This window comes from Orbicella franksi, chromosome 14 (genome assembly GCF_964199315.1).
Source record: "Orbicella franksi chromosome 14, jaOrbFran1.1, whole genome shotgun sequence".
Lineage (NCBI taxonomy): Eukaryota > Metazoa > Cnidaria > Anthozoa > Scleractinia > Merulinidae > Orbicella > Orbicella franksi.
Window position 1 is genome coordinate 9,264,693 of NC_138158.1, and position 18,151 is coordinate 9,282,843.

Below are 18,151 nucleotides of genomic sequence, written 5' to 3' on the forward strand. Positions count from 1 at the left end.
AAGTTGAAAGTGAAATTGTCCCTCAGAAATTGTCAGCCCGTGTTAATGAGATGCACTATTCCACAGCTCTATTTATGTTACTTTTTATGGAGGTTCAGCTCCAAGTCCTTTTTATTTTAATCCATGAATAACAAGCTTCTTTCCTAAAAGTGCTAGTAGAACTTCTTCTTTTTCTTATCAGTTTTCAGCTACAATTACGGCAAATATCAAGACAAAATTGACACGAAAACTATACTAGTATTTTAAAAGGTCCACGTACTTCTTAGAGAATTGGACCGAGACGGGCTTGCCTGCGAAGCTGGTGGGATTTTCCGCGCTGGTGTTTTGCTTCAGTGGCGGAGGCCAATTTAAGTAAGACTGATTGTAGGTAAGTTAAGTTCCCTCGCAGCTTCGTCGCTTGCAAAGATTTCTTCGCTGCTCTGTTGTCGAACTAAAGTATTCGCTGGTGAAATCCCACCAGCTACACAGGTTAAGACCGGTACAACGTACCTTTACAGAAGGTGTTCGCGGTGAAAGACCAGTCACCGCTCTGGGTGCAGGTTTTTATGGAAGGTCCTTCAAGCTGGTATCCTGAAGTGCATTGGAACCGACACTCTGTTCCGTAGGAGGAATTGGTCAGTTCGCAAGATGCAGGTTCCACTGAGAGTTCTTTTGAGTCCACAGGAAGTGGGTGACATGTCACAGCTTCAGCATGAAACAAAAACTCTCTTATTTCACAGAAAATACTACAATGACAGCGTTTCAATATTCGATTATCTAAGACAGAACGTAATAATAGTGTTATTTTCAAAAATTGTGCTCCATTTGGTGGTGGTCTTGGGTTACTGAGAGCATGGCTTAGAGAGAGAAACCGAAAAAAGACCTAAACTAAACTTTGCGTTTAAAAGTCTACCCGGCCATTTCATGACTTTCCCTCTCAGTCTCTGGTCTGAATAAGGTGAACTCTTAGTGGAATTCTAAAACAAAATACACAAATCTCTATTTGAGAAACAATTTTCATCTAGAAAAGATGCCATCTGGAATGGTCCTTTACAATATTTTGATTCGTCAAGGTGTAATCCCGTTTAAAACATGTTTACTTCACAGAATATGTACTCACGGATGATACTCTCGAATCTTAAATACGGATTGTGAAGTCAACGATCGTGCATTGCGTAAGTCGAATCACAATTGCTCCGTGATATGTTCGTTTTTCTGACCTTCACACTGAAGACGTGAGCCACTCCATGCTTTGTCAGCATTACACACTATAGAATGAGAGCCTTCAATGCGTTTATATCCCTGACGGCAGTTGAAAAAGCAGGTTGTCCCAAACTCGGGAGCGCTCTCTTGACATCCATTTCCTGACATATCAACGTTGGAAGGTACTGAAATGGCTGGGCACTTGACCACTGCAAAAACAGAAATGTTATGGTACAAGTTTATACTTTACAACTGCACATAGCTGGCTGCCTGGGAAGCCCGCTTAGCAAATAGAGGACAGCGCCGAAATAGTACTGAGTCACTAACAGTGACGAGTACTTAACGGTTCAGCCTGAATAGCAATAAAATCAACCTAAATAGCACTACAGTTAGCTCATGCATAGTGTACTAAAATGACAATGGTTAACTCTCAATAGCTGAAAGGGGACATCTTGTATTATTGATAGCCATATGAAACTGACGTTGAGTCAGAACTATTTAGGCTAAGCGTGGCGCTATTAAGACTTACGTGCTTGACCCTGGTGCTGTCTGGGTTAAATGTGACTATTCTGCACCCTACTTTGTTGGCTATTTACTATTTGTGTTTTCCAAAACACCCCATGGAAATTCTTTGGTTTGCAATTTACGAACAGGTCAAAAGGAAAGATTGATGATCGCGGAACACTATGTCCTAATCTAAATGGGAAAATGAAAGGTTGCTGGTTGAGTGTTGGGTTTCCTTCTCATTTTTTTTTTCCTTTTTCAAATTTTTGTACCTGAGAGTTATCATGGCAGGTTTAGTTCTTGGATAGCTTATTTTCAGAGAGGGTATGTAATGTAATTTTTCCAATTGCAAGTAGCTATAGTAAATGTAAACAAAATGATGAATTCAACCATATCAACTGCAGGTGTTTACCTGTGCAATTTGTCTCTTCCCCTGTCCAATAAGCAAGGTCATCCTCACTCTTCTCGCATTCCCTCGGAGGGCTCAGTTGTTTATCCTCATACCCATTAAGGCATTTAACCCCGCACTTGGTACCAAGTAAATTACCGCAATTTGTCGGGTCCAGCACGCCATTTGGAGGCGCAACCAAAGCATTACATCGAAGAACTACATAAACAAAAGAAAAAACCTGTAGTTCAGATCATCTTCTGTATTCGGAGTTGTTGAAACCGGCAAACGTAGTGTTCGCGTTCTTGATCTAAATGTAAATCTCTACTGTGCAGAAACTCCCGAAGTGGACACGGTAAGCACATGGACACGGTGAGCAGTTTTTTAATCGCGATTGTAGAAATGACATTTAGATATTATTTCATTAATGTCTGGGTCCTGCTTAAGAGAGCAGTAGAACTAGTATTTTGAATATACTGACCGGGGTGGATAGTTCCACTCTGGGATGACAAGTGGGAGGAAAGGTGATCTATAACAGTTCTTATGTGTCTGGGTGTTTCTCTATTGGTATTGCCCTGTATTGTCTGGTTGCGCGGCAACGTTCGACCAAGATCTTTTTATCAACATTCACAAGACCATGGACAATTAATTGAAGATAGCTCTCCTCACTTTGCCATCCATGGTATTGTATCATTTGTGTTACACTGGATTCTCTGTGGTACACTTCTTTGACAAAAAGTGCAACCCTACTACTCCTAGATTGAACCGACGAAACATTTTGTTTAAGAAATAGAAAAAATTTACCGTGCTTGTACAGAGTTATAGAAAGCAGAGTGGACAAAAAACAGGAAAAAAACTTGTTTACCCAGCGCAGGTTCTGCCTTAGTACGCATAAATACTTGAAAAGGGCTTCACATTCCCAAGAGCAATTTAAATCACACATCTCAAGAGCTAAATGATACCAAGGGATTAATAGCTTGTTTCTTTCGACTATTACGATTAATTGCAGATCAGAGTGCAGAGACCACATTCTACCTCAGAACCACACGGTCAAAATATATACCCTAATCATACATACCCTTTAAACCGCAAACGTCTATATGGCTTACATAAGGATGTTCACCTATATACCTTATATAAAGGGGTACCCGACTTCCCCGAAAGAACGAGAATTGTAGGCAAAGTTAAACCGACAACTGCTACCTTTCACTTCTACTATAAAAGAGCATGTTTGTGAATTTCCACTCAAATCCCTTGCTGTAAAAGTTACGACGTGGGTTCCTTCTGAAAATTTATGTGATGTATCTTCCGGCGAAATCTCTGCTGGAGTAACCACCATTTCAGGAACTTGACCATCATTATCCTCAGCCGTAATTGGCGGCCAGAAAACGATCTTGTCAGTCTGTCCTTTTTCAGCAATGACAGGTTGGTCTGGCGGACAGTCACTGGTAAACTCCGGTTTTGTATTATCTATGGATGAGATGAGTATTAAAAAACAACAGTACTAGGTTGGGGTTATGAGGAGAATACAGCTAAGTAGTTCTGCCAAGTCCCTCCAAATTTAGCATTTTGATTTATTTAAAACAGAATATAGCTTCTTCGTTATCGCAGCTTACATTTTTATATTCTTAGTCATTTTCGTGGTCATAGCTATCTCCCGTGACGTCACGTGGCGTGACGGCACGGGACGTGGCGTGGCGTGGCATGACGTGACGTGACGTGGAGTAAGGTGGCGTGTCATTCGTCAAGAATAGAACGGTGACAGTGTAAAACAAAGTCATACCTATAGCGCCATAGCAGTGACGACGATTGTATCATTACATCTAGAGTGCAGTCTGTCTACAGCATAGTATCACTAAAAATAACTAAAAGGAAACCACATGTCGCAGTTTCATAAGTCCCCTCTTGAGTTGGCTTTGCAGTTTACGTTGGAGTCCCGTTGGAGCCTAAAGAATTTGCCCAATTAACGGGTTACTTTGGTATCTTACCGACACAACTGAAAACTGGACTACTACTCCAGACTCCATTGCTACAAGAAGCTTGAGTGTTATCCACTTCGAAGTTATCCAGGCATGAAAAGTAGCATGTTTCCCCATGAGGCGGACCAGTCTCACAAAAAGAAGGAGTTACTTGTCCACGGTTAGGAAGGACCACGGGGACACATTTTTTCACTAATACAGAAAAAATCATTTTGAGTAGTAGTAGCAGTAGCAGTAGCAGTAGTACCAGCAGCAGTAGTACCAGCAGTAATAGCAGTAGCAGCAGCAGCAGCAGCATACAGTATACAGCAGCATACAGCATACAGCAGCAGCAGCAGCAGCAGTAGTAGTAGTAGTAGTAGTAGTAGTAGTAGTAGTAGTAGTAGTGTGTCAAGTGTCAAGATATTTAGCTGCTAACAAACTAATTGGGTACACTAATTACGTCGTAAATAAATACAAAAAAGAGTAAGTTATTCACATAATTTAAAACGTAACTTAAATCGTTCGTAAAAACGTAATAAATAAATAGGTAAATAAATAATTGAAGAAAGCAATTGTTTACAAAGATGAACAAGAAAGAGAGATAAAAGAAAAATCCTAATAAAGAAGATACATATTCACTAGGGTTTTGATCAAATCAACTTCTTAACTCGCTAAAACTTGCCAACTAAGGTTGGTTGGCTTATTTATTTATTTATTTATTTATTTGCTTTTTTATCTTTTGAGGTAGCAAACCCCATCTTGGAATGGTTGAGAGGACGAAAACCAACCTGAAGCAATCTATAGTTAGTGTAGAGGGAAAGAGGTATGAAGGTTGGTGCTCACGTGGCATACACTCTCCCACAAAAACCAAGTAATGTCAACAACCACCATGAATTTTGCCTAAACATGATGGGGTGGATCGATACAGGATTTTGGAGAAGGGGGTTTCGAGATAAGGATGGCCTCGGATATGGGATTACGGCATTCTGAGGCCAAGTCAGCGTGTTATAGTCTCATTTTTTTGTTATTTAGGGGGTAACACCGAACCCACCGAAACCCCCAAACCTCCCCCCTTCCACCTCCGCTATAACCGCCCCAGACATCATAACACAAAAATGCTTACCTGTACATCTAGGAGAGTTCCTTGGGTTCCAGTTGCCTTGTGGAGTGCATACAGTCGTTGAAGTGCCTTCAAGCTGGTAACCAAAGTTACACTCAGCTCTGCATATTGTATTCACTCTTACTGTTCGTCCATCACCACAGTCTTGCTGAGGTGTTTTTACGCCATTATCCGGAGTCGTCCAATCACTTGTGGCGCAACGATTTTCTATGGAAATATTTTTTCAACTTAGTCTTTTTTTTTTTCATTATTGTTTCGGAAATTTTAAAGCATGCTTTCTTTGGTTTCTTTCAGTTGTTGTTGGGACATCGATGTTTTTTTCAGCCTCGGTAGCATTTAAACTTTTCGCTCTATGTACATGTAGTTGCATTGAAACTTGTATCTTTGCCTTTACTAACGCTTTTCACCTCGAGAAGAGAAAGGTGTTTTTATTATAAGAAATTAACTTAAAGGGTGTTGTTGTTATATTTTTAAGGCTTCTTAGCATTTTTTGTACTTGAGTTTGTTTATTTGAGGTCATTTTAGTGGTCCTCTTACGAACTGAAAAATCAAGAAATCTAAAATGGCGGATCCCAGATGGCGGCTGTTTGGAACTCATGACGTAATTACTCAGTGATATGACAACATCATTCCATGTTGCCTACGTCAAAGGAAATACAACTCGTGGTTTCTCTTGGAGGCAAATCTACATAATATATTTATAAAGTCGACGATGTAATTGTAAGCATGCCTGGGTAAAAGGACCAGTCAGAAAGCTGGCTGCCAAAATTGTGATGATTGTCTAGATAACCTGATGAAAGAATCGAGCATGGTCCAAAATTCTCTATCGTTGTTTAATGGAAGCCTTTTGTGCTTAAACACCAGTGCAGAGCAAACGTATGGTCATATGTTGTCGTCATGGCGTAGTGGGGCAAACATAGACACAGTGTATTATGGCCGAAATTTCATTTCATTTTTTCAAGGGTACGACCAGCCTTTCTTCCCTTCGGTTGGCTTTTTTCTCTCCTCGTAATTTTTGAGCGATTCTGAACTCCAAAATCGAACAAAACCTTTTCGGTCCACGGAAGGGCTAACGAAACTTGACCATATTTGTCAAGTTCTTAGTATCCACATACCAATACATGAAGTTCCACTGCGTTTGTATCCTGGAAGGCATGAGCAAGTATGTCCCGCGTCGGTTTCCTCACAGATTTGCTCACAGCCCCCATTGTTGCAACTGCATTCGTCACAGTCAACATATCGGGTACAAGGACCTGAACAAGAATTTCCCCAACAGCTGGGACGAGGATTAGTACAGCGTCGAGTCTGACGAACTTTGCCACTGCAACTGCAATGGTCTACTGGATCTGGAGACCATCTACTCCATCCGCCATGTACTGCTACAGGTAGAAAAACAGAATACGTGGTTTTCTGTAGACGACAGTTGAGATGAGCTACAATGAAAACATGTAACCTGGAGAAAACTGCTGGTTAACCCTATCTAGGCCTGGGGAGAAGGCGGGGGGGGGGGGGGGGGGACTAGATTTCCCGCGCTGATTTCAAACTTTCCTCCCTAAAGGGAGCATTCAAACTTTTAATAGTGGTCAACTTTGTGACTTTTTCATCAGTGAATTAGTGTGATATTGGATGTTTTAAGATTATATCCCTAAATCCTCACAGTCAACTTTGGAACTGTTCTGACATTTCTGCCAAATTTGGTCATGCAACTAAACAGATCATGCAACTGGTCATACATTACTACTGAAGCACATGTGTATAGGCAATATTGTGAGATAGTGACCTGGTTACCCAGCGCTGACGTGAGATAGCGAACACAGTTGTTGTATGTGGGAGTTTTCAGAACTACGGAATTACAGAGCCTTCACAAAACTGTTGTTGTGTTCTTTTATGCCTCAAGATCCTTACAACACGAACAAATAATGCATATAAGAATCATGCAAGAATAATTACTGACAACTTACTACGACAAGTGCGCCTTCTTCTGCTGCAGCTATGTGCAATCTCCAACAATGAAGTCGAGATGATAAAGATTAAAATGCCCAGCTTAAAATGTATTAGCATTTTGTGAAGAATCTTTCCTGAGGTCCAAAATGCCACTTTATTCTCGTTTGAATAGCACTTGGCCTTGTTTTCTTCTCTCGCTGTGTTTAAACCTTGAGGAAAAAGCGTTTCCCTAAAAGAAAATGAAAATAAATTAAAAATGACGTTAAGCTACGGTTTGGATACTCGCTACGACCTACCTTACGGAAAAAAGTCCATATATTTTTTCTCGTTTTTCGCGAGAAAAAGTAAAACTGCTTAATTATAAGGATAAATCAGTTTAACTCCACCTTAGCTATAATTACAAATAGATGTCGACAAATTACGGTTGCCCCTGGATGTAGGGGATATAGCTTCTGTCCGTAAAACTGAGATGTTCGTAATAGCGGGGTGTCCGCGAGGAGAGAGTTGACTGCAGTAATTTTAACTTGTAATCAAGTGAATTTTTTTTTGTTCCTCGTATTGCTTTTGCTCCTTGCTTTTTACCAGTTGCTCGAAAAACTAAGCTTGATACAATTCCTTTACGAAATACCTCCCCACCACCACTTATGACTGATTGCCACTGATTGACTTGCTTATTGATTAATTTAACAACCAGATTTTGAGCTTGAAATTTACTTCATATTTACATAAAATAACGGTTTCAAATAATTTCTCGACATATTATCAAGAGTGTGTCCACGATTAACCAGGCAGGGGGTGATGATACAGTTCAAATCAGCGATTTTGCTCAAATTTGGCACAGATGTTTGTGATTATGGCAAAAACTGTAGGCAAAAATATGTTATTCCCTTCAAGTTATAGGGACCCCCAACAATGGCCGTTTGACACTAATTTATGCATATTTAATTAGCTGTCTTTGGTTTAGTATTTTTACAACAAGAAAAACCATGTGAAAATGATTTCCACTGGATCATGTCCTACAAATATTAGTCTAAAAGCACAGATATTCATTTTAACTGGGCAATTTGATTTCTTTCCGTGGCTTCATCTTATGTAAGGTGCATATTTCATAGTGTTGTGAAAAATATTTGCAATGGGTAAAACAGTAGTGTAAAACAGACAGTTTTGGGTAGACCCCCTGGGATGACGTCATCGAAATGATGACACCATAATCTAAAAACAAAATAGTGAGATCACTGGGGCGGAGGGGTGGAGGGTGTCATTGGAAGGATGACATCATAATCTAAAAACAGAATGGTGACATCTTCAGGGTGGAGGGGTGGAGGGTGTCATTGGAAGGATGACATCATAATCTAAAAACGGGTAGAACGGCGATGAAATAGAATTATTTTTAGGAACAGAAATCATTTGCTTTAAGTTTTTTTTCAAGGGGTAAGATTATATAATTCTGAGTTTTGAAGGTGATTGAAACAATGTGTTTCTTTTAACACTTCGAATGGCAGCCCAACAAATTTCAGAAGGGTAATTTCATAACAGAATAGAATATACTTCGTCTTAATTGCTTTATTTTTTTCTGCTTGGGAGATCCTAATTATGTAGGCGAAATGGACCTTTTCAGGGTATGAACCCTAAATTTGAATTTACATTTTGAGTAGTCGCTGAGCAGAATAGATAACGCCGGCCATTAATTACCCAGACGATTTGACTGATCCTCGAGATCAAATAGTGTGATGACTGTCTGCTTTAGCGCCATGGGCTAAAGTTTATGTGGATCGCGGTTTCGTCTTATACGCCTCAGCCATTATAAGAATCTATGATTGCGAATAAATCGATTACAGAACAAAACGACCCTGTTTGTTCAAACACAATAGAGTTTTCCATTGCTTCTTTGTTATTGCGTAATAATTTCCCTGGGGTCATTAACGCGTAAAGTTATGCAAGTGGACAAGTAAATGCAGTCTTTCTTGGAATCGTGCATCATGTTAAATATTCTAACAAAACTTTCCTTAACTCTTTTCTTTTTTTTTTTTGTTTGTTTGTTTTTTTTTTTATTGCAATATCTTACATTACATTACATACAAAAATTACCTACTACTTACAATGTCAACGTAACTTACAATTTAACGATAATAACAAAACTTACCATACTAACATTATTTACGATTTTAATAACTTACATTACAATAATATCTTACATTACAATTTGTTAATATCTTTCATGTAACTGAGGGGTTAGCTACAATAGGAGGCTTTCTCACATATTAATTTGTGACTTAGATTTATGTTTCTCAATTTTAATTTTGTTTGTCAACATCGCCAAGTATCGAAATAAAACTCTTCTCCTTTTCTTGAGGCAGTATATAAATAATATTTGGCTATAATAATGCAGAGGTTTAAGCCAAGATGACGAGCGAAGTTATCTGTCACGCCATATATTATTTCATTTTTATCGAGAGTGATCCTATCCCCGTTTTTGGAGCTCCACCAATTAGTAAAGAGAGACCAAAAATGCTGAGCTTCAGAACAGGTAACAAAAAGGTGGGTTAACGTTTGTCTTTCTCTACAGAGGTGACATTTATCATGTTTTTTGAATGAATTTCTAAAAAGTGTCGAATTTGTGGGTAGAATGTGATGAATTATTTTGTATTGGAAAATGGCGAGTCTAGTGTCTTTTGTAACATTAAAGGGAAGGCTATAAATGAGTTGTATTGTATGTTCTTTTAGACTGGCTTCTTCCATCCTTCGTTCAGCTGTAGGCGTAACGAATTTACTCTTAACAAAGAATTTAGTTGCTGATCTGCAAGAGAGTTTATCTAAAGATATGTTATCCTTCTCGGAACGTTTTTCCAAGGGTTCAGTAACATTTCCTTTGAGAATATATATCCATTTTTGAGGGACTGCATGGCATAGACCGAAATAGTTTAAGAAGTTTGTGTTAATTTTGAACTTGCTACGGAATTCCGCAAAAGTTAGGAATCTGTTACCTTGAAAAAAGTCTTCAATTTTAGTTAATCCAGCATCGTGCCATTTTTTGTAATAAATAGAATATCCTTCTATCTTTATGTGATGATTGTTCCAAACTATTTCATTTAGTACCTGCTTTTTGGTATTAGGAGTACTGCAGTTAATTTTTTGCCAGGCGCACAGAGCTTCTTTGTAGAAATCAATCGGTATATCAACTTTAAGTAGCTTTAAGTCAAAATTACACTGCAGAAGAAACAGACCACCAACTGGTTGTAGATAGGAAAGAGGGATATGACTCCAACTTGCGGTTCCATTGCTGTCACTTAATCTTCTTACCCAAACAACTTTAAGCGCTTCATTGATTATTTGAAAATCCGGCGTGTCTAGCCCTTCCTGCTCTTTCGGCCCTATCATTGTTCTGTATTTAATTTTAGCTTTCTTATTCCATACAAATTGCGTAATTGCTTGCTTTACCATGGCGATGAATTTTGTTGGAAAAGTTAGGACAGATGTATTATAAACGAGTTTGGAAATCGCTAAGGATTTTAGAATCGTTATGCGACCATAAAGTGTAAGGTTTCTAGGATACCACAAGTTAAGCAGGCTTTTCATTTTGATTAGTTTCTGTTCAAAATTCTTATTGTAAACAATTTCATCATTATACGAGAAATTAATTCCCAGTGCGAGTATAGAGTTAGCTGGCCAAGCAATTCCCAGGGATTTTGCTATGTTTTTGCGGCTTGCGCCTAACCACATTCCTTCAGTTTTACTTTTATTGATTTCTAGGCCAGAACATTCTTGAAAGTTTGACAAAAGTTTGAATAAATTTGTTGCAGATTTCGTGTCAGAAACAAAGGCAGTTGTATCATCAGCGTACTGGGATAATTTAAATTCTTTGTCATGAATTTTTATTCCTTTGATGGTGTTGTCATTGCTAATGGCGTTAGCTAAAATTTCCACGCATAGAACAAAGAGAGAGCCTGAGAGCGGACAACCTTGACGGACACCCCTTACCAGTTTGAAAAACTCAGATGCGAATCCATTGTTAATAGAACAGCTGGAGCAATCGGTGTAAAAAGTTCTAATCCACTTTTGAATGCATGGGCCAAAGTTAAAAACTTGCAGCGCCCTGAAGAGGAAGTTCCAATCCACCGTATCGAATGCTTTTTTAAAATCAATAAAAATGGCCAAACCAGGTATACTTTCTAGTTCTGTTACCTTCATGTCTGTGATTAGCCTTATATTTTGACCGATGTACCGGCCTTTGACATATCCGGTTTGGTCTTCATTGACAATGATTGGAAGAACACTTGAAATCCTGTGTGCTATAACTTTGGTAGCGATTTTGTAATCAACATTGAGTAAGCTTAAGGGTCTCCAGTTTTCAAGGAATGGCTTGTCTTTTCTTTTTTTTGGTATCACCTTGATAATGCCCTGTTTTTGCGTTATGTTCAGTTGTCCGTGTTCATATGCGTAGTTGAGACTTTGTACCATTTCTTCTCCTAGCAAAGACCAGAACCGCAAATAAAATTCTACAGAAAGGCCATCTGTTCCTGGGGTTTTATTTTTGGAACACTGTTTTAATATGAGAAAGCACTCCTCGTTGAGAAGCGGACGCTCAAGTTCCTCTTGTTGAGTTGCATCGAGTTTAGCAATATTTGAATTTTCAAAGAATAGTTCATAATTCGAGTCGTTACCGTGCGCCGCAGTATATATAGAGGATATTACACGGTGGCGAGAAGATATGAATTTTATGTTCTCGTGGCAAGAACAATATCTCACGAGTGAGCGAAGCGAACGAGTGAGATATTGTTCTTGCCACGAGAACATAAAATTCATATCTTCGAGCCAACGTGTAATGTTCTTTTTATTATATGGAGACTAAATATTGAAACCAATTCAACAAAAGCAAAAGGCGGGAATCGTGACGTCATTGAAGATACGACACTCACAAAGGTGACATACGGAAAATACGCCACTCGGGTCCCGGATGAAGTGGCGTATGGAATCTACGAGTGGTTTAGTTCCCAGTAAAACACTCTTCTCCATATAATAAAGGTTTTTATAGAACATTTTCCCTTGTTCTAAGATTGTTTTAGGATCGTTGATCTCCTTATCGTCGTTTGTTTTAAGCTTTGAAATGTGAGATTTACAATGTTGTCTTTTTTCCATATTCAGAAAATATTTAGTGTTTTTTTCGCCATTTTCATGCCAACGTGTCCTGCTTCTTATTATAGCACCTTTTGTTCTGTATTCAGCTATCGCATTATATTCTGCTCTGAGACGGTAAAATTTTGATGTCTTTTCTTTTGTTCTGTCAGTCTTAAGCTGGTTCATCAAATGATCAATTTGTTGTTGGAGGTGCTTTTCGGTATTGCGGCGTTCCCTGTTTTTTCGTTTTGTATATTGAACACAGAAACCTCTCACCTCCATTTTAATCATGTCCCAGTATAGGCCTTTGTCATCCAAATAATCGTGTTTTGTTTTGAACTCCGGTATCTTACTCGATAGATCCTGTACAAACCTTTCATCACTTAAAAGAGAATTATTTATCTTCCAAAAACCTGGACCTCGTTGAACATACTCTTTTGATTGCAGGTGAAGAGTTATTGCAGAATGATCTGATATTGTTGAGGTGACGATTCCGGAATCTGTCGCAAGCGCTGACAATTCTTTTGAAACCAGCCAATAATCTAGCCTGCATTGCACTTTCAACGAGTTATTGCGCCATGTGTATTGTGATGTTCTGGGGTGTTGTGATCTCCACACATCTTGGAGGTCAAAATTCTTGCACAAGTTTTTGATTTTGCTAATTACTGTCTTTTTTCTCTCAGTTGAAGTTCCGCCAATTTTATCCAAAGGTGCTAGAGCGCAATTGAAATCGCCTCCTAGAACAATTTGCATATCAGCGTGCCTCCTGAGACTGTCACTGAGCTTTGAGAAGAATGTAATTTGACTGTTATTGTCATTTGGGCTGTAAATGTTACAAAACAAAAATGTAGACTCAAATATGGAAGCTTCTAGTGGTAAATATCTCCCGTTTTTGTCAGCTTCAGAGCTCCCTATGCGTACATCCAGTTTGGGGTTAAAGAGAATTGCAACACCTTTTGAATGATTTGTTCCTTGACTGTAAATGATGTTCCCTCCCCATTCAGATTTCCATATCGCTTCAACATTTTGTGTTGAGTAAGTTTCTTGTAGGAATATTACGTCAAATTTATAATTATGAAGCCACCTAAGCAACTGTCGTCTTTTTCGTGCTTGGTTTAAACCTCTGGCATTAAGTGAGCAAAAAGATGCTTTAAACGGGGTTGTCATATTCAAATCTTAATAAATTGGTTTGAATAAAATTGGAGAATTTTTGCGGTGATGACAAAGCCACCGGTGTAACTAGCATTAGAATTTGGGTATATAAATAATTATAAAATCTTCTGTAGTTGGCTGTAAGACGGAATCTTTTAAACGTAATTGGGTACTCGTTCTTGATATGTAAACGAAAATCGACACTGAAAAATAAAACCAACCTAAACACAAATAAATGAGAAGGTGCCAGCATAAATTTATCGAATTTGTACAGTTAAAGCCGCGAAAATTTAGGAAATTCTAGGGCAAAGCAATCAACGACGGCAAAGTTAGAATCTGGCACTTTTGACTACTTTACTAACAATTAGCAAAGGAGGCAAGGGAGTCTCAAGTATGCATATGACCTAAATGTAAACAACTCCCTTGAAAATGTGACAGCTTACCGTGCAAGATGGATTCCCGAAGCTGTCTTGTGATTTAAATAAGATCAGATAGCGATTTTACGAAGATAAAACTTTTGCATAGAAAGGAAACTTCTCAGTTTCAGGTCCACGGTAAATTTGACCATTAATTACAAGTCTGTCCACGTTGAACGAGGCTGAAGCCTTTTCCCTTTTGGCCTTTCTTAGCACTGGTAGTAGCGCCTTCCTCATTTCATCTATTTCCTTGGGATAGTCATCTGCGACGCCGCTCTTTAACTCAGGGTCGATATTCTTCACGTGCTTAAATATACGGCCCTTATCTTTGTAAAAACTCAGCTTGGCTATAATAGGTCTTGGTCTATTCGTTGGTGTCCTTGCTGAACGTTTAGTTGGCATGCGGTGTACTCTTTCGAATTTTAAATTCGCCACGTCTTCCTTCGGCATTTTGAGCTCGTTGACAAGAAGTTTTACGATCCTCTCTGTTTCGTACGGGTTACTTTCAGCTTCCGCTTCTCGCACTCCAAAGAATTTAATGTTACTTCGCCTTGACTGAACTTCAATTTTAATGTTGCGTATGGTCTGCATCTGGAGATCTTGCTGGACATATTGCAACATGTCTCTGGAGCTATTTAGTTCGGTTCTCATTTCATTCTGGTTGTTTCGCAAATCGTTTACTTCGTCTGTCGCCCATTGTAATGATTTCTTTAGCTCTGTATTTTCTTCTTTTAGCTTCGCTAACTGGGTCTTAAGGTCTTCAATTAGAGGACAAAGAGTCAAGAGCTTGTCAAGCTTCTGATTAATTTCTTCAAAGCGAACAGCGCTTGTCTGGTTGTCGTCTTGGTCAACTTGGTCGCCATGTTGACCGCAAATCATGTCAGAATCGTTAGTTTCTTCGTCCGTTTTGGAGCTGCTTCCTCTTTGACGTTTCCTGCTTCTTCCTCTTTTGGGCTCATTAGGTTTTCCACTATCTTCAGGCATTTCAATGATTAGCTTCGGGAACGTGGTCACTTGTTACTCCGCCATTTCGAGGAGCAACGAAAAACACGTCCGACCACTAGCACGTCATGCTAATCTCTCTCTTAACTCTTTTCTGTATAGAGCCAGCATGGCATTTTCAGCTTTTATGAGTGCTATTTCTTGTGAGTCTCCGCTGCGTTCGTATCTGGAAAACTTGGCCCGATCGCAATTGCGAACGGACATCAAACTTTTTGTGAAATATTTAAATATCGAAACTATCTGGAGATTGATTCAGTGACGTGACAGTTACTTTCACTTTCTTGTTATATCGGGCTTCAATCGGTAGCCTCATACAATCATTCAAATAAACAGCCATAACATTTTACATTACTCACTACCTTGACTCGCACAAAGAGTTAAGAGAAGTCAAGGTAAGAAAATGGTATGGCTAGCAGCGAGCTCTGTGCATGCATTCCAGTTCTCCGTAGCAATCTTAATTACAACTGTAGTAGAAGAAAAAATAGCTCTTTTAAACAACCACAGACGGAAACTGACCATTTCGTCGTTTGGCCTAATCTATATTTTTAACATTAAGCTAAACGTATTATCTTCGAGGCCTCCATTTCAAATAAATTATGCGCGCATTCGATCGAAGTCGATCTATTCGTATAGAGAGCTTGAGAACTATGACGGAATCATTCACAAGTAATACAAAACGGAAATCTTTTTAAGCCGTTCAGAAATGTGAGCGGCAATCCTACGGATTGCAATATTGCAGATGACAATTTAAACGGCGTACCTTATCAAAATGATCTTGAGGTGTTCATCCTGCAAGCTTTACCGCGTTTTAGGAGGCACCAGAAATCAGTAACGACCGAATTTGCTTACGATGCGGATTAAAATGAGGCGTTAAAACCCTTTGCAGATTATATTTGTAGATTTAGATGTAGAAATTGACTCAGCCGATTGGCTCTCGATTATGTTATGCACAGGCTAATAAGAACACTGTTATCTGATTGGGTCACCCTAGTGACAAACAAGGAAGTAAAACGCCATGGTAATTCCCATAACAAAGGAACATAACAGGACCACTTAGTAGAGCCATGAATTTGGACCGGAAGTTTATGTTCTAGCTATAGCTGGTTTTCACATGACGTCACGTGAAATGACTTAAAATTCGAACTACAAAACTATTGATCTTCCTGAGATTTTACTTAAATGATGTATAAGAGCGGCTGAAAACTAATATTCATACAAATTTTCGCTCCGAATGGGTTCTTGGTTTTGTGATACACTACGCTTTTAAAATTTCTAAGCTTTTGCGTGACGCGGCATTTACATGACGGCCTAGAGAGCTGTAATGCATTCTCGTCCCCAGAGCCTCCGTTTCTTTTGGTCACGTGGTCGGAGAAACGGAGGGCTCTGGTAGCAGCCATTACCGGATGTCCGTAAATCACGGACATCCGGTAACGCATGCGTAATTTTGGCCTGTATATCTGCTCATGCTCAGAAACTAATCCTGAGGGAGGGGAGAGAGGAATAGAGAGTATTCTTCGGATGTAAACAGATCGGAACGCTGACATGTGTTTTCACTTCGCTGAAGTTAGGTGATTTAGAGTTAAAAAGAGAGTAGAAAGCGGCCTTAAATGCCGTCGCTGCTTCAAACACGATTGCCAGCTTGTGTAATATTTTACCAACGGGTTTCGCGGTGCATTTTGTGGTGGACCGTCCAGAAAAATTCAGGAATCGATAGCTGTGTTCTTGTTGTTTCTTCTCTTCATATTCGATAAAAAGGAGAAGTTTAAAGAGCAAGGTGCAGTTGTGAAAGCTTTCAAGCAAAGTAATCAGGATACGGCATGTATTACGTCTATCGATGACACGGTAGAATTTGTTTATGGACACACGGAAGCGTTTGTGGAAATCAGCCGTGGAAATTGCATCACTGACCAGAGGATTTAAATATAAGCCGTGCTGATAGATGAAGGGAAAATTTTTTAATGGTAAGAACTATTTACTTCCTGGTTATTTACATAGGTTTGTAAGCTGCAGTAGAATAAAAATCTGTTGAACTCAGGAAAGTTTTGTTGTATTGGAGTTTTGCTCATGTTTCCTTGCAAGGAATGTAGTAAAGGTGCTCACTTTCATAGGATCTTTCATGTCCTCATTTTTTCAAGTAACCCCATTCTGTTCTATTTTTTTTTACAAAAAAGGGTCTTCCACAATCAACAGATCATTAAACTGTCAAATTAAATCAATCGATCAACTTTTATTGTGCATTATTTACAGAATTAATTTACATCAGTATTATAATTAAATAAATATGAGAAGAGAAATCTATTTTGCATATGGCTACGGAAAGAATAAAAAAAATATGTGTGTGGTAACCAGGGTATAGGGTAGCAATTGGCCTTTTGAAGTGGTTACAACCATGTTAAGAAAAACGCCAAGAAAAAAAATAAAAGTCCTATGCCAGTTGTTATCAAGTGGTTATATATGTGTGCTGGGGGCTTCCATAATGGCTCTGCAGCAATTTTAATTAGCTTATCTGGAACATCTAATGATGGTTTTCGTATATTCAGGCTTGAGAAAAGCCTGTAGACATTACAAAACTAGATATAGGGCTATTCCACCATTTTGTCCTCCGTCCCCCACTGCTTTTGTCGATGTAATTGTTTTTGTTCATTTTATACCTTTCAACCAGCTTATATAAAGCTTAATCTTTTGGGTGCTTTCAACAACAACAACAACACCAATTTATTTCAGTATTCCCATATGAGTACATGGTGTTACCAAAAATATAATACAGCTAAAATGATGTAACTATAACATTAGTATCTGGCATTGGTATACATGTAGAGGTTCCTGATGTGAAGAGAGTGATTCATATTGGTGTGCCTCAATGTACATTAAGGAAGATTTTTTTTTAGGAAACTGCATGAACAAAATGAATGGGAAACAATGCAATGACATTGCTCTTTTACAATTCATGTTACTTCATGGTAATAAGGCTCTTCAGCCTGTTATACAACCATGTGCAACAACAAATCTCAATGTATACTTTCTACGTCTTGTGGTTGATCAGAACATCAGCCACATAGCTTTACTATCAACAATGGTTCTTTCTCCATCTCCTTTTTTTTCAGTAGTATTTATTGAACTGCAAGAGCAACATTCCCATTTGAATTATCCATAAATGGTCATCCTTCAAGGAATTTATGTAGCACTATTATGGTCTGAAAATTAACAAAGAATAGTAAATAATGGCAGGAAATAAATTATCTTTCAAAGGCTAACAAAAAGATTATGATATTTTTCTTATGGGGATATTAATGCAACTCTGTACACCTTTAATGTTTGATTTGTTTTTAGTAGAGATAATTCCCACATTACATTTGGAAACCCACTA

General features: G+C 38.7%; 1 protein-coding gene across 2 annotated transcripts in view; it reads right to left on the reverse strand.

The window, feature by feature from the left end:
• Positions 1-15,710, reverse strand: part of LOC145468434 (uncharacterized) — a 49,557-nt gene extending 33,847 nt beyond the window's left edge. The window contains exons 1-9 of one of the 2 annotated variants that reach the window (XM_081452144.1): positions 15,545-15,710; positions 7,120-7,328; positions 6,271-6,534; positions 5,159-5,362; positions 4,063-4,245; positions 3,278-3,544; positions 2,099-2,293; positions 1,200-1,391; positions 490-684 (exon numbers count right to left, since the gene is read on the reverse strand). In XM_081452144.1, the coding sequence (XP_081308270.1) occupies positions 490-684; positions 1,200-1,391; positions 2,099-2,293; positions 3,278-3,544; positions 4,063-4,245; positions 5,159-5,362; positions 6,271-6,534; positions 7,120-7,216 (1,597 nt within the window). In that variant the 5' untranslated portion in view covers positions 7,217-7,328; positions 15,545-15,710. Of the gene's footprint in view, positions 1-489; positions 685-1,199; positions 1,392-2,098; positions 2,294-3,277; positions 3,545-4,062; positions 4,246-5,158; positions 5,363-6,270; positions 6,535-7,116; positions 7,329-15,544 lie in introns of both variants that reach the window. The other variant, XM_081452143.1, reaches the window with a different exon arrangement.
• Between the last annotated feature and the right edge of the window lie 2,441 nt (positions 15,711-18,151).